The sequence below is a fragment of the Aquarana catesbeiana genome, linkage group LG01 (genome assembly GCF_042186555.1).
Source record: "Aquarana catesbeiana isolate 2022-GZ linkage group LG01, ASM4218655v1, whole genome shotgun sequence".
Lineage (NCBI taxonomy): Eukaryota > Metazoa > Chordata > Amphibia > Anura > Ranidae > Aquarana > Aquarana catesbeiana.
Window position 1 is genome coordinate 630,563,969 of NC_133324.1, and position 27,404 is coordinate 630,591,372.

The 27,404-nt window shown below is 42.8% G+C and overlaps 1 protein-coding gene across 1 annotated transcript in view; it reads left to right on the plus strand.

The window, feature by feature from the left end:
• The first annotated feature begins 14,537 nt into the window (after positions 1-14,537).
• BTC (betacellulin) overlaps positions 14,538-27,404 on the plus strand; it is a 105,885-nt gene continuing 93,018 nt past the window's right edge. Inside the window, exon 1 of the mRNA XM_073601023.1 lies at positions 14,538-14,784. Within this exon, the coding sequence (XP_073457124.1) occupies positions 14,712-14,784 (73 nt within the window). The 5' untranslated portion in view covers positions 14,538-14,711. The remainder of the gene's footprint in view (positions 14,785-27,404) is intronic.

A 27,404-nucleotide genomic window follows, 5' to 3' on the forward strand; every position in this document is an offset into this window, starting at 1 on the left:
GTGAGGGAGGGGGGGGTAGACATGGATTTGAATCCAAAGTAACATCACTTCAAGGGTCCCCAGGCATACACCTCACAAAGAGTATTGTTCCCTTACAAAACCCAGGGCCCATAATCAGTGGGTAAGAGGCTTTCTCCTAGTCCTCTCCAGAAGCCCCTATCTTGGTTAGGTCTGTCCCAGTCATCATGTTAACTTATTGTTCAAGTAAAGCTTTTGAAACTTTGCCTGGTCTGAAGTTACTAAAGGGGTGCAATGTAAGTAACCAGCACATATAGTTTACAGCTCGGGTCACTAAACACTTCGGAATATGAATACATCAGTACAAGGAGTTAATACAGTGTGAAGACACAGTGGTTACCAAAGGTAATGAAGGGTTCTCTAGCAGCCTGTCATTAAGCGTGTACATGTGGCAGGTGAGATATCGATGGAGGGAGATGTTGTCAGCACACCTTCAGCAGTGATCTGCCTCTCATAGCTACGGGAGCAGATCTGCACTGCTGGGGCCCTCATCCTGTGCATAGGTATGAAAGAGTAATGCCCCGTACACACGATCGGACATTCCGACAACAAAATCCATGGATTTTTTCCGACGGATGTTGGCTCAAACTTGTCTTCCATACACATGGTCACACAAATCTTGTCGGAAATTCCGAACGTCAAGAATGCGATGACGCACAACACATATGACGAGCCGAGAAAAATGAAGTTCAATAGCCAGTGCGGCTCTTCTCCTTGATTCCGAGCATGCGTGGAACTTTGTGCGTTGGAATTCTGTACACACGATCGGAATTTACGACAATAGATTTTGTTGTCGGAAAATTTGAGATCCAGATCAGTCTCCAGAAAATGTCCGATGGAGCTTACACACGGTCGGAATTTCTGACAACAAGCTCCTATCGAACATTTTCTGTCAGAAAATCTGACCGTGTGTACGGGGCATAAGAGTAAAAGGAAGTGCATGCATGGAGTCCACGCTAGGTGCACAGCGGGACCCCATACCGTTACTGGGAGTTAGGTAGCGGTGATACTCTGGACAGGTGGAAAGGGCATTGACTCTGCGTGTCCCTCCAAAATGCACGAGTGACCGTGTTGGTGTACAGTATATGATATTGAGAGAGTTTACCAGAGTTTGTTCATATTTGTCATCTACCAGGTCGTGAGCATGGCTCAGGTAAAGGTACCCCATGTGTAGTGCAGTGACCCTGTACAAAGTGCCTAGCGTAGCCCAAAAAATCATGTGACCCTTGCTTGGTGCCCAACGAAGAGGGAAACATGGAGGACGTGATGACCACTGCACTTGCCCTACCTTTACATGTTCTTGGAGAGTGTCCCTGGCAAAAGAGGAAAAAGATACAATAGTTCTGTGTTATGAATATTTATGTATCCCTGGAAACTTCCAGGAGGTTTATTGCCAGTAGTGCATGATGGGAGAGGATATAAATCAGTAGGGTAACCTTCCAGAAGTGTCCTTTGTCCTTGCCTCCTTGACTGGAGAGTGTCCCTGGCAAAAGAGGAAAAAGATACAATAGTTCTGCATTATTAATATTTATGTATCCCTGGAAACTTCCAGGAGGTTTATTGCCAGTAGTGCATGATGGGAGAGGATATAAATCAGTGGGGTATCCTTCCAGAATTGTCTTTTGTCCTTGCCTGTTAGACTGTTTCTGAGGGGAGACTGTATTGGAAGCCTCTATTTCACAGGACGGCTGCCTGGGGAGGGTGAAGCCAAGAGTGGGCCTGAGTCTGGTGCCTGAAGGACTTGCACTGCTTTACTGGAGAGTACATCCAGAAGCAGTTAAACTGGAGCCTTTTTGGAGCATCAGAAGAAAAAACTTCACTGCTGATATGTGTCCTGGAAAGTGTGATGCTGATGACAGAGGACATTGCAGGAAGTCCTTCTTTTCCCCTGCCACTACACAGTGGTATACCTGTTGATGGCTGGCATTGGGGTCCAAAACTGCATTGGATCGCACTTAAACAAAGTTTTTGCAATTCCATCAGAAAGAGGAGTAATCATGAAATCAAATCCCTAGGGGGTCCCAGATTGGGATGGTGCTGTCTCTTTAAGTGGGGGTATAGCAAATATGGTGTCCAATGGCCTCTCACCACTCTGCAATTTGCCATGGAGTTGCCTCCTTCTTGTGGGCATCCAGAACACTGAGCGCATGATCAAGCTGTCTCCTGTGGTCTCTGAGGACACAAATGGCAGATCTGAAAACTGTAGCAAAGCAATAGATCTCGGGGCGCTGATGTACTTTCCCACAGCTCGCTAGGTCCCTGCAGGTCACACCAGCACTTGGCAGAGTCAGAAACTGGCTCCACACAGAACACTTTTCTCCTTGCTCTCCACATGAAACAGTCTCCCCCACCTCTGCAACAGCTCTTCTTCTTGGGCCTTGTAGTCCCACACAGTTCTACATCATTAAGCTCTGTGGGTACTAGATCCTGCACGAGTTCTTGCTCTTCCCAGCAGTCCTCAGACTAGGGAAAGAGCTGGTCGTTCCTCTCTAGGCGGATTCCTGCAGCCATTCTTCTCTTTAGGTAGCCCAGTGGTGGGCGAAGCCTCAACCATAGCTGTTCCTCATAGCTTTAGACTTTTGCTGCTAACAGGCACCTAGAGCCTGTTCTCTTGTCTCCCTCTCTTCCCCAGGCACAGCAGCCTGGGGAGGAGAGTACCACAGTACCTGTGGGCCAGGGAGAGGGGGAGCGCAGTCTCCATGGGTGGTCCAGTCACAGCCATGTGGCCACCATGACGCGGGTGCTACGTAGAATTCCTTTAGCAGTATGTTTTTGGAACATGAGAGAAAACTAGAGCACCTAGAGGAAAAACACACAAACCCCAAGAAGACAAACTCCAGTACTATTTCTAACACATAATTATTAATTCTAGTCAGGACATCTGCTTGTTTATTTTACCACACGTAAGAGGTAAACTGATAATATATTGGTTATATTTGATCTACGTTTGGCAAAGAACACGGTTTTCTTGGACAAGCTTAATTGCTGGTGCAAAGATCACGTCCAACAAAAACAGACACACTAAATACATCCCATGGGCCAAGTAAGAAAGGTCAAAGACTCAGAGAATGGTATACAGTTACCATGGTAAACCCAACCAAGTATGTCAGCCCAGGAAAATTGTGTTGCACACCCATTTTATTGCTTGAAGGACCATTACAGTTATGACTAAACATGCTAATGGCAAGGGGTAGTATGCAAACTAAGTTATCATAACTCTTGCTTTGCATTTTGTGGTTTTACTTTTAAAATATTGAAATACTCACTATTAAAAACTGTACCACCAGTTCCTCTACCTTTTCTAGCCTGTTTCCTCCCAGGCCTACGATCAGTATTGGCTATGTATTGCCAGCTCTAACCTAAAGACTAGTACACACGAAAAAAAAAACAAAAAAAAAAAACAGGCAGACGCCCCCCCCCCCCCACCTCCGCCAGAACACACCTATCAGCAATCTCTGCCATTGGCTAAGAGCCCTGATCAGGAGTTGGTTGGCTGCTGGTTTTCCAGCATGCACGTTCAACAGACCAACATACACACGGGCAGAATGTGGGTCGGTATTTTTTGTATCAGCAAATGTCTCCCGACATTCTGCTCAAATGTACGGGGCTTGAGGCTGGGTTCACACCATCGCCACATGCGGCTCCCAGCAGGGGTCCGGTGCGTCCTGGTTCACCATTTCCGGTCCAATTTCAGCCCAAATTTTTGGCTGAGTTTGGACCTACAATGGACCAAAAGACGCACAGGGCTCCCGTGCAAATTTGCATCGAAGCTGCAGCGGAGAAATGTGAACCGGCTCCATAGAGAGCCGGTCAAAACCTCCTGCTATTGCAAATTGGATGTGGGGAACCCACATCCAATTCACAATGGTGTGAACCCAGCATGTAGAGTTCTAAGACTTCTTATCACTAAACCTGGCCAAACACTATACAATCTGATCATACAATCTATGTTGCCACATTTGTTTATTTTTAACTTTCTTCCCCTTTATTTTCACCTGGTGATCTGGCCAGTAAGCATGTTATTTTACAACTTCTTTTAACAGACCAAGCTGCCCAATAAACGTGTCAGTTAGAGGGATGAGACAAGCCATTGACCACTAAAAGTGGTCAGCTCCTATTCATTTATTCATTTTTCTTTTCATCCCAGAAGGAAGAAAAAAAAAATCTGTTGCTGTAACTGCTTAGAATGTGAGCTAAAGTTCCTCTAACCACTTCAGCCCCAGAAGATTTGGCTGCCTAGGCCATTCGGCACTGCGTCGCTTTAACTGACAATTGTGCGGTCGTGTGATTCTGCACCCAAACAAAATTGACGTCTTTTTTTCCCACAAATAGAGCTTTCTTTTGGTGGTATTTGATCGCCTCTGCGTTTTTTTTTTTTCACTATAAACAAAAGAAGAGAGACAATTTTGAAAAAAACACAATGGGGTTGATTTACTAAAGGCAACTCCACTTTTACTATAAGTGCACTGCAAGTGTACTTGGAAGTGCAGTCATAGTAGATCTACGGGGAAGATCGAAATGAGGGGAAGCTCTACTGATTTCTATCATCCAATCATGTGCAAGCAAAAATGTTGTTTTTTATTATCCTTGCATGTCCCCCTCAGATCTACAGCGACTGTACTTCTAAGTGCACTTGCAGTGCACTTGTAGATCAAAAGTGGATTTGCTGGATTTGCCTTTAGTAAATAAACCCAATTATCTTTACTTTTTGCTATAATAAATATCCCACATCTTTTAAAAAAAAAAAAAAAAAAATTTTTCTTCAGTTTAGGCCGATATGTATTCTTCTACATATTTTTTTGTAAATTTGTGCAAAAGTTATAGCGTCTATAAAATAGGGGATAGATTTATGGCATTTTTATTATTATTTTTTTTTTTACTAGTTATGGTGGCGATCTGTGATTTTTATTGGGACTGCGACATTATGGCGGACACATCGGATCATTTTGACACATTTTTGAAACCATTGACAATTATACGGTGTTCAGTGCTATAAAAATGCACTGATTACTGTGTAAATGTCACTGGCAGGGAAGGGGTTAACACTAGGGGGCGATCAAGGGGTTAACTGTGTTCCCTAGGTGTGTTTCTAACTGTGGAGGGATGGGACTGTTTAGGAGGAGAGAGAGATCGGTGTTCATACAAAGTATGAACACACGATCTATCTCCTCTCCCCTGAAAGAATCACTCGTGACAGGGCAAGAACCGGGATCTGTGTGACACACAGATCCCGGTTCTAGAAAAAGATAGACTCTCAGGAGTTGATGTAAGAAGTTGCCACCATGCCTAAACAGTGCAAGAAGAACCTCAAACAAATGGGATTTTAAGGGCAAAAATACTTAGAAAAAATTATATTGATTAAAAAAATACACATTTTATTATACAAAAAAGTTATTTTTAAAAACAAATTGTACAAAAAGCACACATTAAGACAACACAATTATGGTGTATTACAGTAATGACAAAAAATCAAATCCAACGCGTTTCAAAATGGTTAATTACGCAATCTTCCTCAGGGACAATTTTTGCCATTTAAAAATAGTAATAGACATAAGAATTTCCAATGGTTCATTGGACATCCACCCGATCTGTGTACACCTTTTATCATTGCAAAAAACCCCCCAGATATGGAGATCCAAAAGAGGTGCCAAGTTGAAGAGGCAAAAAACCGCCTTATCGAAAATGCAAATGGCAGTAATGTGGAAATATGCAATTTTACAATTTGTGACGTCACAACCAAGAGGTATATGGCAGAATTTTCTTCAAGAGAGGGGCAAAATTCAAACCACTCGGGATCGAACAAAAAACAATTCCTAGCCCTGGAGGATGATGGAAAGGAGGAATAGGGGATCATCAAAAATTTGCCATGTGTTACCTCCACAGATGGACCTGAAGCAGTCCAGAATCCACAGAAGCAGCCAAAGAGAAGAGGGGATTACCCCTTTAATATTGAAAACAGGAACAAGAAAGTATTTTATTCCTCAGACCAAGTGTCGTCAGATGAAGATAGCAGCCAGATCGCGGTTCTCGCCCTGTCACGAGCGATCGTGGGAGCCTGGCAGTCATCGCATCTGTATGGCACTCGCATCGGCTCCATGTGCACGCCGCGGGTGCGTGCGCGCCCCTAGTAGGCAAAAGGCTAAGCGACGTAACATAACGTTGTTTCGTCCAGACGTGCCATTCTTGCTGGTCAGCAAGAGGTTAATTTCGTAGTCAATTCCATCTGAATCTGCTAATCCATGTAACACTATCATTTCCCCAAATTTGACAATGCTGCTGAACAAATGTGTCTCCATTGCTCCTCCATCCAAAATAGGGAAACCCAAAAACAGAAAGGGGTTGATTTACTAAAGGCAAATAGACTGTGCACTTGCCCTCTGCAAGTGCAATTGCTCCAAATCTTAATAAAAGGTTCACTTTGCAAAGAATACAAAATCACATACAAGTAAATAAAAAAAATAAAAAAACCCCAAAAAACAGCATTTCTGCTTGCACATGATTAGATGATGGAAGTCAGCAGAACTTCTGCTCATTTAGCTCTGGAGCAACTGCACTTCCAGAGGGCAACTATACTTAGCAAAGTGCACAGTCTATTTGCCTTTAGTAAATCAACCCCAAAGTATGTTACTTTGGCTCAATCACCAGGTGAAAATAAAGGAAAAAAAAGACCCCCCCAAAAAATCAATGCGGTCACCACATTAAGGCTGGGTTCACACTTATGCAAATTGGATGCTGGTTTCCCCGCATACTAGTCACATAGCAGGGAATTATGACTGGCTCTCTATGGAGCTGATTCACATATCTCTGCAGTGGCTCCGGTGCGAATTGCACAGTGCCCCCTCTTGGCTATTTATATTTTTATTGGCACTATAAACACCCTTAATACTGCATTACCTATAAAGCTGTAAAAAAAAGAAGACAGGAACAAAAGCAGAGCTGCAGTTTCTAGTGACCAGTTTCTTTTTCCCAACGAATAATAAAAAAATGAAACCTAGTGGCTCCCTCTGGGTAGCAACTCCTTTTTTTTCTCCAGCTTTTAGTAGCACTGGCAGTATAATTGGCGTCTTACCAAACCTGACATGGTTCGCTGTGTAGGCAAATATAAAAATTCTTCTATCGCAGGGATGTTTCTTTTTAACTTTGATTTTCAACTTGATGGTAATTTTTAACAGTTTTTTTTCCCAGTTGACAACTGGGGTAAGAATCAATCATTAACGCTATTTATTTACCTCCTGCCGAGTGTTTCATCAAATATCCTTTCATATGACATTAACCACTTTATATCTGGAAGGTTTTACCCCCCTTCATGACCAGGCCGTTTTTTGCGATACGGCACTGCGTTGCTTTAACTGACAATTGCGCGGTTGTGTGACGCTGTACTCAAATAAAATTGATGACCTTTTTTTCCCACAAATAGAGATTTCTTTTGGTGGTATTTGATTTGATTTATTTTTTGCGCCATGGACAAAAAAAGACAGACAACTTTGAAAAAAAAACCTCAATATTTTTTACTTTCTGCTATAAAACATATCCAATAAAAAATGTAAAAAATCTAATTTCTTCATCAATTTAGGCCAATTTGTATTCTGCTAAATATCTTTGGTTAAAAAAAAAAATCCCAAAAAGCGTATATATTGATTGATTTGCGCAAAAGCTATAGCGTCTGCACCATGGGATGGATTTATGGACTTTTTGTTTGTTTTTTACTAGTAATGACGGCGATCAGTGATTTTCAGCAGGAATGCGACATTGCAGCGGACATATCTGACACTAGGTGACACTTTTTGGGGACCAGTGACACCAATACAGTGATCAGTGCTAAAACAAATACACTGTCACTGTATAAATGACACTGGCAGGGAAGGGGTTAATATCAGGGGGCGATCAAAGGGTTAAGTGTGCTCCTTGGGATTGCTGTCTAACTATGTGGGAATGAACTGACAGACATCTGATTAGCAGGAACACAAGATCTCTCTCTTTCTGTCTGACAGAACGACGGTCTGCTTTGTTTACAGCTGACATTTAGTCCACGATACCCGCTGTGTATAGTCACAGTGGGAGCGGGCCGCCGGCGATGCGCATGTGCGCCCCAGACCCTTATGTGTCGGATTACATACTAAGTACATGATCTGGCGGAGCCGCGCCATTTTGCCGCCGTATATCCAAGTTATACTGTGGGCAAGTGGTTAAAAAATAATACATTTCCCAAAACTCTTTTGTAAACATTGTATAAGATTAAAAAAACAGGAATAACCTGCTGTTAAATAGGGGTTAAATAGAATTTTTTTTTACCCTAACATTTTTTTTAAAGTCGAATTCCAGGTATGGATTTTATTTCATAGTTACATTGGTCCATTTTGGATGAATATTAACAGTTCTGACTTTACTGCGACTTCCTAATTTTCATGTGTGTTCAGGGTCAGTCACTCAGAAAGCACTGAAACCGCAGATAGACAGGCAACAAGTTTTTTTCATTAAGAGTTGGGCAAAAAAGAGGAGTCACCTAAAAGTTTGGCAGATGAGAGGAGGTGCTGGAACAAGCAAAGGTTGTGGGGGCACCCAATACTCCCTGGTCAAATTATGGTCAATTTAAGTCTAGGGGAGAGGAAAAAGCTACAATACTTACCTTATTCCTTGCTCTGACAGGCATTTATTGCTCTCCTCCTCTTTCTGATGCTTCAGGTTGTGAGCAGGCCATAATGGCTGTAAAAGCCAATCATTTCTCACTTTCTCCAGCTGCATTCCTGCAGCCACTGAGAAATACTGTGATAGCTGTGATTGGCCACAGCTAACACATAGTACAAGGCTGCTGTATATGGCCCTGTACTATGTGATCTCTGTGACCAATCACAGAGATCACACAGTAATAAACAATGACGGTGGGAAATTACATATGGTTTACTACTGTTCTGGTCACCTGATCGCTGTGATAGCCCCATAGACTTGCATTGGCCACGTTCGGTGGCAGTAATGTTCTTTAGTTTATGCCATAGCTGCAGCATGTGTACAGGAGGGTCAGTGTTCAGGAGGGATAGTCAGAGAGGTGATAAAACTGCAGCTCAACCACCTGGTTTTACCACCCCCTGACCACTTAAGTGAATGAAGCTTGAAGGTGTCTTCTCTATCTGTGTGTGGAGGAGCAGCGGAGACATCCTTGGACAGCAGCACTGTCCGGAGAAAATTGTGTTAGATGGACTAGTAGATTTAAGTGACTTTATTTAAATGACTAACAAATTAAAGTGGTTCTAAATTCTCATTTTTTTTACCCTCATGAATTCTTTGCTTGAAGGTAAAAAAACCTTCTCTGTACAAGAGTCCCACCCCCACCCTCCAATACTTACCCGAGTGCCATCGCGGTCCAGCTATGTGGACGAGAGCCTCGGCTCTCAGAGGGCTCTCACTCCTCATTGGCTGAGAGCCATTGGCTCCCACTGCTGTCAATCACAGCCGGTGAGCCAATGAGGAGAGAGAGAGAGGGCGGAACATGCAGAGCCAAGACTTGGGAGCGAGCCTGGGCATTGCAAGCTGCCCAGGGGTGCCACCGACGGACTCAAAAAAGGAGGAGCGGGGCCGTTCTGTGCAAAACGACTGCACAAAGCAGGTAAATATAACATGTTTGTTATTTTAAAAAAAAATTAAAAAGTGTTACTAAACCCACAACAGTAAAATCAGTCTGTATATGCAGTAAAGCATGCTTGTTATACTCACTGTGGAACCTAAGGGGTTAATCCTTCGCATTGTGTAAAAAGGTTGTTTTATCCTGTCTTCTCTGATCCTCCCCCTCTTCCACAGTCCCCAATCTATCTGCTGATAGAACAGAGACTTTGGGGCAAGTTGCTCATGCTCATTTTGGTATGTATTGCTAGAAAGTATTTTTTTCCTGGGAGAGTGCATGTGATCAGCACAGGGACAATCAGCACTGTCCAGACAGAGGGTCAGGGGTCCTGCAGCCTCATAGGACAGTCAGAGTAAAATAAAAACTCCTCCTACAAGCTTTAACCAGACACTGATATAAGTCACAAGACTGCTCTAACTGCTGATGAGTAAAGGTATTTAGCAGTTTATATTTACTGTACTGGGTTTAGTAACACTTTAATACAGTATCACTTTAAAGCCGAGTTTCAGCTAACAGTTTTTAAAGTGATGCTAAAGTCTCGTTTTGTTTTTCTTTAAAAATAACAAACATGTTAGACTTACCTCCTCTGTTCAGTGGTTTTGCACCCCGATCCTCCTCTTCTCGGGTCCCTCTTCAGTGCTCCTGGCTCCTCCCTCCTGCTGAGTGCCCCCACCGGGAGCAGCTTGCTATGGGGACACCTGAGCCGAGCCGCAGCTCTGTGTGTCCATATGCCCGCCCCCGCTCTCTCCTTATTGGCTAACTTACTTTGGGAGCCAATGGTGCCTCTGCTGTGTCTCAGCCAAACAGGAGGGAGAGTGCTGGATGACTGAGGCACTCGTGCACATCGCTGGACCTAGATGGGGATCAGATAAGTATTAGGGGGGCTGCTGCACACTGAAGGTTTTATATCTTAATGCGTATGCATTCACACCTGAGCATTTTGTAGCTTGAAGCTCAAAAATGCTGGAGGAAAAAAAAAATCAGTGATTCTCTATGGGGATGATTCACATCTCCCCTCCATGTCGCCTGAAGCCAAACACCTGCAACTCAAACAAGTTCTGGAGCTTTTTTTGTCGCTCAAATCGGGCAGATTTGGGTGTTTTTGGCATGTTTCTATTCTCATAGAAATAATGGATTTGTGCGTTTTTGCGCGCTTTGCCACTCATTTTTGCGCGATTTTCTTTTTAAATGAAAAATTAAAAAAATAAAATAGTAATAATATATGAATAAATAAATGTAAAATAAATACACAAATAACTAAAAATCATCATAAATAAGTAAAATAAATTTAATAATATGTAATAATACATTCATAAATAATAATTAACCTCTAACCTTAAGGCTCCATGCACACTGGACTTTAAAATAATGTTTTAAAAAACTTTGCAGTGAGTCTTTTAACCTTTTTTTAACGTTTTTTGCAATAGCATTTATTAGCGTTTTTTTTTTTTTTTTTTCAATCGATCAAAAACTTTAAAAACGCTGGTGAGCCACGTTCTTGAGCATTTATCGGCATTCATGAGCGTTTATGAGCGTTTGGCGTTTTTTGTGGTCAGAAAAACGACTCCTGAATTTGATTTTATGGCATTCAGAAAACAACCCATAAACTCCACTGCTGATAAACGTCCAAAAACGTCCATGTGTTCATGGACACATAGGATAACAGAGTGGAGTTTATGGGCTGTTAAAAAAATGCCCAAACTCCCAAAATTGGCCGTTTATGACCTCCAGTGTGCATGGAGCCTCAAAAATATTAAGGCTGAATGCACACTGGAGCTCAAATAAGCTTTTTTCTGGACGCAAGATTGCTGGCAGAAAACGCTGGTTGAAAAACGCGCTTTTAACAGCGTTTTGTACTAGCTTTTATGCGTGTTTATGCACGTTTTTTAGTGTTTATGGGCGTTTTTAATAAAAGTACACAGAGGACACTCCAAAAATCCCACAATGCATTCCCAAACTCCCACAATGCATAAAAAAAAATAGAACGCCGAACGCAAATTAATGCGCGTTTATGAGCGCTTACCAGCGTTTTTTTAACATTTCTTGTGGTCAGAAAAACGGCACTTTGAATGCGATTTTATGGTGTTCAGAGAACAGCCCATAAACTCCAGTGCTGATAAAAGCTAAAAAACGTCCATGTGTGCATGGACTCATAGGATAACTTGTGGTCAGAAAAACGACTCCTGAATTTGATTTTATGGCATTCAGAAAACAACCCATAAACTCCACTGCTAATAAACGTCCAAAAACGTCCATGTGTTCATGGACACATAGGATAGCAGAATGGAGTTTATGGGCTGTTAAAAAAAAACACCCAAACTCCAAAAAAACATCCGTTTATGAGCTCCAGTGTGCATGGAGCCTTAATAATAATAATAATAATAATAATAATTATTGAAACAATAAACACTCAAACTTGAACAAAAAAATACATTATAATAATAATACATTTTGTGTTAGGGGGTTTAGTTAATTATTATTATTATTACTACATTTTTTAAGGGGTAAGGGTTAAAGTTAAGATTTAATTATTGATTTATTTTTACTTAGTATTCATTTATTGAATTTATTTATTTTTTATTTATGAATTTTATTTATTTGTGTATTTATTTTACATTCATCTATTCATTTATTATTGTTTATAGAATAATAAATGAAATAAAATACAGTAAATATAAATAAAACAATAATAAATAACCCTAACCCCAACTCCTAACCTAACCCTAACCTAAACTGAATTCGAACCCCTTACCCGAACGAAAAAACATTATAATAAAAATAATAATAATAATAATAATAATAATAAAAGAAGAAATAAAAGCTAATGGAAAAGCTAAAAAAGCTGAAATACCTAGCAACAAATGATGCAACAGATAATAGTTTTCTCTATTGGCTAATAAAAAAAAAACGCAAGCCGTGCAAAAAAATGCTGTAAAAGCGCTCAAAGACGCTATGCTCAGATGTTATTGCAGCCTCAGAAAAAAAAACCTCTGCCTTTACAACTGCTTTAAGCAGCTACAGAAACAGTCCTTTTTTTTCTTTTTGGATAAAGGTTTTACATAAGTAAAAGCTGACCGTTGTGAGCACCGCTGTCAGTTGTAAATAGTTTGTCTCAACCCTCCAACTGCCACTTTTGCTGTACAGCTAAGAAGTTGAAAAAAAAAAAAAAAAACAGCAGGATCAACAGGTAAAAAAATAAAGTTCAGAGGAGACTCGGAAAAACAAAGACTGCGGAATTAATACTAATAACAGACTGCATCATATAGCTCATGTTAGTAGCATTTTAGGAAGATGCAGTAATTCATGATAGGAAAAGTGAAGGACATGTGGGGTTTCCCCTAAGTCCCCATACACACTATTAGATTTTCTGCAGATTTTTGTCTTCAGATTTGTAGTGCAAGGGCCTGCCTGATTGCATACAAATTGAAACTCTTAAGGTTTGACCTCATATTATATGGTTTTGGTAAATCTGAAGACAAAAATCTGCAGAAAATCTAATAGTGTGTATGGGGCTTATATCATAAGACATGGCAATTCTTGAGGCGGTGGCAGTGGTAGAGGGCACAGCATGAGTGGTAGAGGGCACAGCATGAGTGGTAGAGGGCACAGCATGAGTGGTAGAGGGCACAGCATGAGTGGTATAGTTCACAGAATGAGTGGTAGAGGGCACAGCATGAGTGATATAGGGCACAGCATGAGTGGTATAGGGCACAGCATGAGTGGTATAAGGCATAGCATGAGTGGTATAAGGCACAGCATGAGTGGTATAAGGCACAGCATGAGTGGTAGAGGGCACAGCATGAGTGGTAGAGGGCACAGCATGAGTGGTAGAGGGCACAGCATGAGTGGTAGAGGGCACAGCATGAGTGGTAGAGGGCACAGCATGAGTGGTATAGGGCACAGCATGAGTGGTATAGGGCACAGCATGAGTGGTATAGGGCACATCATGAGTGGTATAGGGGCACATCATGAGTGGTATAGGGGCACATCATAAGTGGTATAGGGCACAGCATGAGTGGTATAGTTCACAGCATGAGTGGTAGAGGGCACAGCATGAGTGATATAGTTCACAGCACGAGTGGTATAGGGCACAGCATGAGTGATATAGTTCACAGCACGAGTGGTAGAGGGCACAGCATGAGTGATATAGGGCACGGCATGAGTGGTAGAGGGCACAGCATGAGTGATATAGGGCACAGCATGAGTGGTAGAGGGCACAGCATGAGTGGTAGAGGGCACAGCATGAGTGGTAGAGGGCACAGCATGAGTGATATAGGGCACAGCATGAGTGGTAGAGGGCACAGCATGAGTGATATAGGGCACAGCATGAGTGGTAGAGGGCACAGCATGAGTGATATAGGGCACAGCATGAGTGGTAGAGGGCACAGCATGAGTGGTAGAGGGCACAGCATGAGTGATATAGTTCACAGCATGAGTGATATAGTTCACAGCATGAGTGGTATAGGTCACAGCATGAGTGGTATAGTTCACAGCATGAGTGGTAGAGGGCACAGCATGAGTGATATAGGGCACAGCATGAGTGGTATAGTTCACAGCATGAGTGGTAGAGGGCACAGCATGAGTGATATAGTTCACAGCATGAGTGGTATAGGTCACAGCATGAGTGGTAGAGGGCACAGCATGAGTGATATAGTTCACAGCATGAGTGGTATAGGTCACAGCATGAGTGGTAGAGGGCACAGCATGAGTGGTAGAGGGCACAGCATGAGTGATATAGTTCACAGCATGGGTGGTATAGGTCACAGCATGAGTGGTATAGGGCACAGCATGAGTGGTATAGGGCACAGCATGAGTGGTATAGTTCATAGCACGAGTGGTATAGGGCACAGCATGGTGTGATTGTTTTGGGAATAGCTTGGGAAGGTCTTTCAGTGACAGAGGAGGAGCATGTCCCTGGGACTGAACAAGCAGTGTGCTGAGCTAGTCACCTCCCTGGTCCCATACACAGTCAGTGTGTCTCCTTCTAGATCTGCATGAACAAGGCAAGAGCCCTTCTGAAGTGTACAGTCCTGGTGTGGCAGGAGCTCTGTGCCTGCCTGCCCTTCATACCCCATGTATGCTGGTTGGGCACACATTGATGGACGCCCTGAATGTCACCGAGCACCTGCTGCTGCTGGCCCTTGTGTGTGGTAAGGAGCATTTTCTGCACTGATCTCTGCTTTACTAACTACAGCTGGGTTCTGTAAAACCACCTAAAGTCATAGCAGTAAATGTAATATTAGCACAGATCAGGTGACATTCACAGCTTGGGTTTCAGAAGGCTGACAGAAGTTGACAGACTATTATGTCAAAGTATAAAGTCTGCATGTGTTTTCATTTAGAGAGTATATTGTATTTATGTATAATCAAACAATGCCGGCAACGATGCAGCACTCAATAACATTGTTATTGTTATTATGTTATTATTGTTTGCTATACATCTGGGATCCTGGACTAAACCCTGGTTGATGGCACCAGAGGGGTGAGATAAAGCAGTGTGGTACACCTGTTTGTTATAATATACTGTGTGTGTGTGTGTGTGTGTGTGTGTGTGTGTATATATACATACAGTATATGCATGTTTAATTGATAAAGAACTTGGTTTGTTAAAAACTGTTGCTTATACCAGGAAAATGTGATTTGTATGACCAGGCTTAGATTTACAAGTAAAACAGCAATTTAAAAGATTTATGGACTGTACATCCTTTGATCCGTTATATGTTTGCAGCAAGTATAGAGCCTGCTTGATGTAGTGGTCACTCTTCAGTAAATATTTACACTATATTACCAAAAGTATTGGGACACCTGCCTTTACACACACATGAACTTTAATGGCATCCCAGTTCAATATTGAGTTGGCCCACCCTTTGCAGCTATAACACAAGGTTTAGGAGTGTGTCTATGGGAATGTTTGACCATTCTTCCAGAAGCACATTTGGGAGCTCAGGCACTGATGTTGGACGAGAAGGCCTGACTCGTAGTCTCCGCTCTAATTCATTCCAAAGGTGTTCTGTCTTGTTGAGGTCAGGACTCTGTACAAGCCAGTCAAGTTCCTCCACCCCAAACCCACTCATCCATGTCTTTATGGACCTTGCTTTGTGCACTGGAGTGCAGTCATGTTGGAACAGGAAGGGGCCATCCCCAAACTGTTCCCACAAAGTTGGGAGCATGATATTGTCCAAAATGTCCTGGTATTTTGACACCTTAAGAGTTCCCTTCACTGGAACTAAGGGGCCAAGCCTGACCCCTGAAAAACAACCCCACATCATAATCCCCCCACCACTAAATGATTTGGACCAGTGCACAAAGCAAGGTCCAAAAAGACATGGATGAGCTAGTTCTGGGTGGAGGAACTTGACTGGCCTGCACACAGTCCTGACCTCAACCCAATAGAACACTTTTGGGATGAATTAGAGTGGAGACTGCGAGCCAGGACCTTCTTGTCCACATCAGTACCTGACCTCACAAATGCGCTTCTGGAAGAATGGTCAAACATTCCCATAGACACACTCCTAAACCTTGTGGACAGCCTTCCCAAAAGAGTTGAAGCTGTTATAGCTGCAAAGGGTGAGCCAACTCAATATTGAACCCTACGGACTAATGCCCTGTATACACGGTCGGAAAATGTGTGATAGGACCTTGTTGTCAGAAATTCCGACCGTGTGTAGGCTCCATCACACATTTTCCACTGGAATTTCCGACACACAAAGTTTGAGAGCAGGCTATAAAATTTTCCGACAACAAAATCCGTTGTTGGAAATTCCGATCGTGTGTACACAAATCTGGATGCTCAGAATAAATTAAGAGACGAAAGCTATTGGCTACTGCCCCATTTATAGTCCCGACGTACGTGTTTTTTGTCACCGCGTTCAGAACGATCGGATTTTCCGACAACTTTGTGTGACCGTGTGTATGCAAGACAAGTTTGAGCCAACATCCGTCGGAAAAAATCCATGGATTTTGTTGTTGGAATGTCCGATCAATGTCCGACCGTGTGTACGGGGCATAAGACTGGGATGCCATTAAAGTTCATGTGCGTGTAAAGGCAGGTGTCACAATACTTTTGGTAATATAGTGTATACCAAAAGTATAGACCTGTCAGTTTTTTTGCCGTCTGTGCCCCCATTAGGGAGATTCACCTTCTCCATTGGTCCTGGTGACCTGGTGTTATCATTGTATCCGGGCAGTCATAACAATACAGTATTTGGCAGTGAAGACACCTCCATTCATGCTGTGTAGTTTGGATAGGGGTATCGGTTGATTCTCTCTCTCATTTAGCCCGCAATGTTTGGATAGTTTTAGACATTTGTCACTTCGGCAATAAGCATTTCTTTTCCAATGGCAATTCACATTTTTAATTTTTTGCCTTACTTTTTGTTATAACAATAGTCACTATGAAAAATAAAGAGTGGGGACACAGCCAGCAAAAAGTACCTGACAGGGTTGATGACCCTTCCCTTATTTATCCAAAACAAAATATTTTTGGCCTTATGCCGCGTACACACGATCGGACTTTACGGCATACTTGGTCCGGCGTACCGGATTTAGTTGGACAATTCGATCGTGTGTGGGCTCCAGTGGACTTTGTTTTCTCAAAAGTTTGAAGGACTTAGATTTGAAACATGTTTCAAATCTGTCCGACGGACTCGAGTCTGGTCAAAAAGTCCGCTCGTCTGTATGCTAGTCCGATGGACAAAAACCGACGCTAGGGCAGCTATTGGCTACTGGCTATGAACTTCCTTGTTTTAGTCCGGTCGTACGTCATCACGTACAAATCCGTCGGACTTTGGTTGATCGTGTGTAGGCAAGTCCGTTCATTCGGAAAGTCCGTCGTAAAGTCCGCCGGGCAAAGTCTGCCGTAAAGTCCGGTCGTGTGTACGCAGCATTAGATACACTTTAAATGGCCTCTTTGCAAGAGTTCATTAAAGTGCCATTCAAACTTATGCGGCTTGTCCTGCGACTGCAAAGTCGCAAGACAAGCCATACCCCATGATTTCAAATGAATACCATTCATATCTGTGCGACTTCAAAGTAGTTCCTCCACTACTTAGGTCTGGCTTTGATGCGACTTGAGGTCCATGGACCTCAAGATTACACAGGCATTGTTTCAAGTCGCGTCAAAGTCTTGCCTAGATCGCACAAGTGTGAATGGGGTCTTAAGTGTATCGATGGTCAAAATTTGAAATCATATGTAGCAAAAACTTCATTTGGGGCGACACGGGTGTAAAACAGGGTATATAACAGGGTACTCTGCTTTCCTCAGAGATGTGCTGTGTCCCCGTATCAGATTATTACATTAATCTCTTCAACCCCAAATCTGCTAATTATTTTTTTTCGGGCTTACAGTTACCTTGCTTCCAGTGTCCATTCTAGGAGTACTCATCACTCGTTCAATTGAAACACTGGCTCCAACACTTAGTCCTTTTTTTCTCTTTCCAAGCTTTATTCAGTAACATCACATGAAATAGAAAGACAGAGGGTGAAAAAGGGATTCAGGTACCTTGGACGTTGCGATCAGAGATAATTTCTACATCCAGCAAATAACACTTTCAAAGCTGGATTCAGCAATCACCAGTTAGGTCCCTCTCACTGACCTAGCAGCCGATGCAATGCTCGAAGATGGTCTCTGCCACAGACCGTACAGTCTTGAAAGAACTGACTGTGATACTAATCCAAGATGCGTCTCCGACTGAGTTCCCAGGCTCTTCTCAAGATACCAGCCTTATGCTCGGTCCTCTCCTGAAGAGTCCTCCCCTGGTCACTGCAGTCCATTGCTTCTTCCTGCAGGCCTGACAGCAAAGAGACCATCATGCTGACCCATAGGCCACTAAGACTCTGATCCTTCCTTTAGTAGTTAGGCCTTAGTTCTGCCAAGCTCAAGGCAGAACTTTAAGGATTCGTAGTCTCCCAGGCCAGGAGGGCCACGAGGTGGGGAGCGTCAAACCACCCCCCGAGCCTGGGGGGTCAGGAAGCGCGGACCAACTGATATCCATAAACCCTGTCAAGATGGCGTCTGTGCCCCTAAATACCCCTACCCAGAAATGTCCGGTGTGTGAACCACTCCCACCGAAAAGCCTCTGAACAATGAGTAGTCAATGTGTCAGACCAGACTGTATTTCCCAATCCACCAATGGCGACAGCACCACCCATGGTTAGATGGAAATCTGCACAGTTCAGCCAATCTGGCACAGAAACCATTACATTTAGGCAATAATAAGTTGAGCCAAAACTGCAGCTACAACTAATTTAAATTTCAAAAGAATAGCATCTGCTCTTCAGGAGCAGGGCGCTATACATATATTGATTTCAACATTGCAATTCAATTACTTCTAGCCTACCCTATTAATCTGAATGATCTTGAAGTTTGTAAACTTTGTGAAGATCCCCACACATTTACTTCCTTGAATTCTGTGACCCATAGTCACTAATCCCTGTGAGTAGGCACTGCTATGTCAAACAATTCACAGAGCATGTCCACTGAGCTACAGAGGTGCTGAGAGGAGGATTTTCAGGAGGCGAAGTCAGTACAGGAATCGCTGCTTGCAGGTAGCAAGGTACCATGGGATATGTAGTCCTTAGAAATGTAAAGTAAACAGCAGGAGAAACTGCAAAGCATGCAGGGAATCCAGGAAGTTGTAGAAAGAGATGGCCAGCAGACAGGCAGAACTCACTACAAGAAAGAAGATTTTTCTTTTGGATTGTGAGCTATAATATTGGATTGCCAAATATAAATATTGTTTGTAATGGTATTACAATGCTGAATAAAAAAAAAAAAATAAAAAAAAGTGTATGCTGTGATCATTGAACACTTTTAAGTTAAACTCGGGAGCGAAATTTTTGTACCTTACGGAGTAGGTCATATTGAAGGTTCTGCTATCTGCAGTGCAGGTAATCCAGAGGAACTAGTCAAAATGATTTTTTACTAGTCTGTCTACAGTAAAGTGACATGCTCTTGGTCGTTACAGGTAACTGGGCTTTAAACATCATTAATGTTCTTTGCAATGGTTTACTAAATAAACTTGGAGGTGTGGGAAGCATAGCAAAGCTTGGCTTTAAAAAAGAAAACCGAATGAAATGCTATGTGAAGAATGTGTATGTTGTGACATACAGCAGGATGAGACTGCTTCTCTTTTACATAATGTATGTAAACAGAAGTATTCAGCTCTCACAATGTGAAGCATACAATACCTAAAAAGAGTTGTTTTCGTCTTAATAACAATGCATTTTAGATCATAGGCAGGGTTGGTTTTCTGCTCAGTTGTTCTAAGTCAATATAGCTGTAGGCCAATTGCACACGGATGTAAGAATGTACTCATGCTTATATTCAGGATCTTGTTGACAAAAAGATACTGAAATGTTCTGTAAAGACCTTGCGTGAACACGCTGTAACATGGGGGACCCTTAGCTCTAGTGGTAGATGCATTTTCAAGTGATTCACATCAGTCAGCACTTCAGTTTTAGGGCATGGCAGCCCATTTTTAATAAAAAGGGAAACAGAAAGTCCAAAACATATAAAAATATAAAGGATTTCTCACACTGGGGTTCTTCTCCACTAAATACAAATAAATGCTTGCCCACCTGGCTCTTAAAGGAGAAGTCCATCCTCAGCTTTTAAAGCTGGGCTTCTCCTTTGGGTCACAGGAGTGCAATTCGTTTTGCACTCCTGTGACCCGTTTTCAGTGAAGAGCGGTCTGAAGTCCGCTCTCCGCTGACGTCACTGGAATCAGTCCAGGCACCGCGTCAATCCGACTTAGGTCGTCTGGATCCACCAGGTGCCTGGACTGATGGCAATCTCAGCCTCTCAGCCAGCCGCTGAGACAGCCGCTCCCCACCCCTCCACAGCTCAGCGCTCCAGTGAGCATGGCAGAGCAGAGCAGGAGAGCTGCTGATTGACAGTCAGTATCTCTCTGCTCGGGGAGGTGAGAGAATCGAGCCATCGGCAATGTTCGGTGGCTCGGTTCTCAGTGAAGAGGCGGCGGGGGACAGATGCAGCATCGGCCTGATGCTGCATCCACCTAGGTGAGTATGAATCTACAAAAAAAAAAAAACTATACTTCTCTTTTAAAAAGGAGGTCCAGTCCCCCCCATGAAAAATTCAGCAGCTACAAATACTTCCCTACTGCACAGGCACAAAGCGCGCTGCACTAATTGGTCCAGTGGCGGAGGAAGGAGGAGGGGGCCGAACTTCCAAGAGACGGCACTGGGAAAAACAGGTACCTGTTCCCCCCTCCCCCCTAAAAGGTGCCAAATGTGGCACCGGATGGGGGGGGAGGAGACGGATAAGTGGAAGTTCCACTTTTGAGTGGAACTCCCCTTTAAGCTCTCACTCAGCTTTAGTCACAGTACCTCTGCTCCTTATGCTGGTCACCCAGACCAAAGGTTCTTAAGTGCAGACGACTTCACTTTAGCACCCACAGCTCTGATCTGTTCTTAGTCCTCAGGCCATTACCTGTCTCTTGCAGACATACATGCTCTGGTTACCCCGTGCAGCCTCTGAATCCTGGAGACCTCCCGTCTCTCTTGGGTGAAGCATTCTCCAACTGGACCTCCTAAACATCCTCTATAAGGGCTGTGTGCACCTGAGCACACACCCTACTAGTCCTCCACAAAACCTGGACACTGGGTTGGAGATTCCGTCCCACCCAAGATACAATGGAATGTCCAAACTACAGAGCCCCATCCAGATATACCAAAACCTGGAGAACACTGCAAAGACAAATTTCTCCACTCCACATCTACGCTCTGTAGTCCTGCATTGAGCCAATGTGCACACCCTGTGTCCTTTAAATGACCAATTTCATAGTGACAGCATCTGTCACAGTTGCATAAAGTGGTGTAAAGGGATAAGCGTATACAAGAAAACAATTATTTTTCATTGCCAGTATTGTAATATACGCATATACTCTGAATGCGCGTAAGCATGTGTATATGTGCATAAACATGTTTCATATACTACACTCAAGTGTAAAATTTTTTTTTTTTTTTTTTACGACTCTGTACTCTCTTTGTTATAGATCTTTATGCAGCTGTGTGTATACATAGTTCCATAGACAACAATGCATCTATATCCAGATTAGTAAAAAAAAGTTCAGTTTTTTAATCCCGTGTGTAAGAGGCCTAATTTGGTTGTTCTTGTTGTTTATCATCAAAAAACTCTGATGTGAACTTAAAGTATTTCAGCCAAATATACAATTGTAATTCACATATGTGTAGTGCTACCCCCGCAGGAGCCACTTAAATATTCTCTACTTCTTCAACCCCAAGGACAGTCTCAACCCCACTGGCACACCTGGCAGTAGTGTAGTGTAAATAGCACAGTAAAGGACACAGGTTATGGTGAAATCAGAAAGTAACTTTTACTGTGAGCTTGCTTAAAAGAGAATGGAACAAATAGTCACAGTAATATAGGGCAGTAAACAAGTATGGTGAAATATAACAAAGGACAAAAAAGTTACAAGAAAAATGAACAAGATCAAGGCTGTCTGCTTTCAGGGGACTCCTTTAAGTGAAATGGGCCCCAAGAGCAGAGGTAAACACATGAGAATAACAAGTAAAAAATGTAACGTTAACTTCAATACCTGGCAACCTCAAATAAATTGGGCTATATGAGTCCAGGCAGGAGGAGGGTAGAAGAATGACCTGGTTTTTGTCTGTCAGTCCTCTCCCTTCCTCACCCCAGCACCACAGTCCCAGCAGGCCTCCTTAACCACAATACTTGACCCAGTGCACTGAATCGACCACCAGTGTGGATCCACTAGTAAGTGACCAATGTCCTGATACAGATGGGGCCCTTAAGACTTCGGGTGACTTTAGGGTAGTGTACTTGTTAATCTCCTGTCATTAGGTGAACACAGTACATCCAGAAGGGCTTGGCATGCAACTAGTATTGTAATCCTATTGGTTAGTGGATAAGTGTGTTCATTGCCAGGCAAGGTGTAACAGCATCACATTCCCGTGTAACTAAGAAAGGCAGAGCAACAAAGATGATTCACAGTTCTGGCTTAGGGAGGATTGGGCGAAAGCCCTCTCACCAACCCCTGTGTACTGTGATACCGGTCCTTACAAGTGCCCGATTGACGCCTCCTCATGGGAACATCACATGCTGAATGGTGATGGCTGGAGATGCACTCGGGGTCCTTCTTTAACTCTGGACACCCGCCGCTGACCTCCTAGCTGTAACAGGCATGATCCCCCAGATCTCAGGCCCACATCCAGACTCTCTCGCGCCTTGTGATAGCTCCCTCTCTCCCAGAATGCCTCCCAGGGTAACCTCTCCTAAACCACAATCCTTGTTGGGATCTGTAGTTCTCTCCGTGCCAACTTAAATGAGGCAGCCTGTGCTGAAAACTCCATCTCCCAGAGTTCTTCGTAGCTTATCCAGTCCTCTCTTGATTGGCCAACTTGACTCTGCCTATGAAGAAACAAAGGCAGAGTGGGCAGTTCTGCCTGTAAATATGTCTATGGCTCATGACTCGTCCCAGTGTAAGAAAAAAAAGGGAGGTGGGGGGGGATATCCCTCCTTCAGAGCTGACAGACTATGTCTTTCCTCAGTGAGAGTCCCCACAGCTTGACAATGTATTTAGATGTGGAGTAGCTGCTACACATGTATGACTGTTTTACTTGTTAGGGCATATGTAATATTGTTCAGCCATTTTTGTGATTCACATACATTCCTGCCACTCTGTATAGCTAGAAAGGTATCATCAATAATTTCTGTTGGATTTCCCTTTATCACCTGTCTGTTCATTGTATTATAAAAGAGCATCATCATACTGAGAGGATTCTCCGTGCCTCCATCACACCTAGAAGATAAAAAATAGGAGAAAGGAGAATAAGGGAAAAAGACGGGGGGAGGAGAAGATGACTTTTGAGATGTCACTGAACTGGGGCGCTGTCCCTAACATGGACCCTCAGAGGCAGAAGAAAAATGTGGGGCTTTTTAAAGACTTGCTAGACCCAATGCTTGACTTCTATAAAAGGAACAGTCTGGGTTTTTCATGTGCAAGCAATTACCTATTTGGCTGCAGTAAAAGTGTGTTTGATGAGTTTGAATTGGTTAACACATACTTCAGGCTATTTCTTTAAATGGGCCTTATAGGGGTTTTTGCAAAAAGACCTGCCTGTGGCCGTATATATCATTTGATCCAAAAATACCTTTGGGCAGTTCCAGTAAGTTTACCTAAAAAAAGATTCCACCTGACAATCGGGAAAACAAAACGAAGAGTAAGCTTGAATTGTACAGGATATTTGTGTAGGGATCAGACAACACTGAAGGAGGAATTGGTACTTGTCCTTCACTGCAAAAACATAGGCAGAACTACTGGCTGTACTGTCCCAAGTCTAATTCCAGTCCTCTTTTACCCAATTCTTTTTCTCATTTGAGAGCATTGAGGGAAGGGTGCAGGAAGCTTGTGCAAGCAAAAAGTACTGAGTACTGGGATAATGGCCCCCTGTGCAGGAGTGACATCATCCTGCACAGGCCAATGAAGAGGGCTAAAGACTGGCACTCAGCAGAGGATCCTGGCAAGGGACCATTGGTCAGGTGGGTAATAACCCTTCAGTTCTGCTGTAAATGTGATGGCTACATTTGTTTTTCTTTTGAGGCTTTTTCTCTTTTAATTTTACTTGGTGATCCGCCCAGTAATACACTTCTTGTCTCCACTAAGCAGCAACTGAGAAGGAGCAGCAACTAGGGAGAGAGTAGTGTTAGATGTACAGTACTAGTGGATTTAGAAGGACTTGACTATTTAGGGCCTGGATCACACCTATGCAGGTTGCAGTTTGCATATCCCAGGTGCATTTTGCGTTTTTCAATACACGTTTTTAATCCATTGAAGTCTATGGAACCAAAAACTAGAAAAAAGTCCCTGGCCCTTTCCATAAAATGCACAGATGTGAACTACATCCATAGGAAACCATGTTAAATGGACTGTAGTGTGTTTCTGCAAAACTGAAAACGCACTAAGAAATGCATAGGTGTGAACCAGGTCTAAAGCTCAGCTCCAGCTAATACTTGAATCCGGAAGGACCCCAGGATTGTCACCTGACTGTGGCTTCAGGTAAGTATATATCCTGGAGTGGTACTTTAACCTCCCTTGCGGTATGATTATTTCAGATTTTTGCGTCTCAAAGTGGTACAATTGTTTTGCATAGAAATTTGGCGGTTTATATTGTAGGCCTGTAATTCTTAGCAATAACACACTTAAATCTGTCCAAACCAGAGTCTAGTAGATATCCCGGGTATGATGAAGTTTGAAACACAAAATCATAAATTATAATATAATAAATAAATATAAATAATTAAAAAAAAAATATAATAATAATAAAATAAATGTACCCATGATTCACTATCGCTCAATTCTGCAAGTGTTCTAATTTACTATCGCTGTTTTCTAGCTGGTCTAAAGCCACTTGACGTAAAGGGACACTTTTTGGTTCCTATGGACAATCTCCAGTTTCCAGACAGAAAGAACAGTATATATAACATAAAACTGCATGCAGGGCATTGGACAAAGCACTTGGGACAAAAGGGATGTGAAATGATTTCATACAGTACTGTAATATGTAAGATTACAGTGTACTGTATGTGTTATGATTTTGACTTTTTTTTAATTTGCCACCAGGCTCAGCCCCCGTGCGTCGCAACGCTCGCAGGGAACGGAGCCTGGCACAGAGAGGCTTCAGGCAGAGGACGGAGCCCGCAGACAGCGCTGGGGGACATCGCAGGATCCTGGGGACAAGACAAGGTAAGTATACTGCACCAGGATCCTGAGATGTAATCCCAAGTGTGGCTCGGGGTTACTGCTAATGGTGCTGAAATTTAACCCCGAGCCACACTCGAGAATACCGTCAGGGAGGCTACGGAGGTAGCGGTGTAAAAGCTGGCCATACACGATTCTTTTTTTTTCTTTGTTCAGCCAGTGGCTTGAACGACAAGAAAATCTGATTTCCTCATTCACACATTTGATGTGGATAGAAGAATCCTTTCCACTGCGTTATTGTGTTTTATTGGCAGGGAGCCTTCCCCGCCCATTGGAACACATTGATCAGTTTTGCCAACTACAGCCGGGGACACTTATTATTTGGCAAAGAACCGATTAGTAGATCGACTTGTGTACAACCATATTGTCCATACATGGATAGAAATTCGGTCAGTCCCTGCTGAACCTGCCAAATTTTGATCCATGTATTCCTTAAGGTGTTACTAAACCCAGGGCCCTGCATTCACTATATCTGGTCTCCCACAGTACACAGAACATGGAAATGCAATCATTTTAGTAAATATAAACAGCTAAATACCTTTTCTGATCAGCAGTTAGAGCTTGTGACTTCTAGCAGTGTCCAGCCATGTACTGGCTAAAGCTTGTAGAAGGAGTTATCTGACTGTCCTATGAGACTGCAAGACCCCTGAATCTTTGTCTGGACAGTGATGATTGGCCTTGTCCTGATCACATGCACTCTCCGAAAAAAAAAACAAAAAAAAAAAACAAAACCTCTCTAGCAATACACATCCAAACTGAGCATGTGCAGCCTGACTCCATAGACTCTGTGTTATCAGGAAATTATCAGGGGACAGTGGAAGGAGGGGAGGATCAGAGAAGCCAGTATAAAAAAGCCTTTTTAAACAATGTGGAGGGTTAACCCCTTAGGTTCCACAGAGAGTTTAATAAGCATGCTTTACTGGATATACAGACTGATTTTACTGTTGTGGGTTTGGTAACGCTTTAATTGAAAGGTTTATGTTTTTTTTTCTTTTTCTCTGCAAAGCCTGACTGGTTAAGCTGTGTAGGTTAGTTTTTCTTTTGTTTTAAAGCAGACATACATAAAGAGGATCTATTATTAGACGTCCTGAGAAGGGGTAGATTCTAAAGCTCAGGAATGAACCTGTCCCTCACTGTCCCTGTAGTTACTGTGTATTTTGTTTCTTTTTTACATTCTAAGTGGGAACCTATTTTTAGACAAATATTTACCCTGCTATATGTAGAGCTGCTATATGTATTACTTAATTAAGTAAAAGAGAAAATATGAGTGGCAGTTGTGTGGAGGAAAATGCCTTGTTGATGTCAGAGGTCAGAGGAGAATGGGCAGACTGGTTCGAGATAATATAAATGCAACAGTAACGCAAATAACCACTCATTACAACCAAGGTATGCAGAATACCATTTCTGAAAGCACAGCACATCAAATCTTTAAAGCAGATGGGCTACAGCAGCAGGGGAATGTGGGTAAAGTAAAAATCAGAGGCCAGCAACTCAAAAACAACTTGGACTCACCTTACTCTAGGTTCACATCTATGCGGTTGATGCGTTTTTCTGTTGCGTTTTGCATTTTTGAACATGCGTTCAAACAGGAAAGGCTACTTAACAAACTGTGAATAGCCGATTGTTAAGGATCGGGCGGTCGCTGCGTCCTTTACAACCGATGACTCATCAGCTGTTAGCAGGATTCTCCGCTATGAGCTGAATGTAAACAAAAGAATTCCGGCATTAAAGGCCCTTCAGGTCTAGTACAGATTTTAAGGGGAACCCCAATGCCCAATTTTTTTTTTTTTTTTTTAAATGGTCCACCCAAAGTTCAAAATGTATTCTGCTACATGTCTTTGGTGAAAAATCCCAAAGAGTGTATATGAATTGGTTTGTGCAAAAGTTATAGCGTCTACTGGCTGGGAAGGGGTTAACAACTAGGGCAATGAACGGGTTAACTGTGTGCCTAACAAGTGTTTATTTGTGTAATGTTTTCTGCTTTTTACTAATAATCGCTTTAGTTCCTA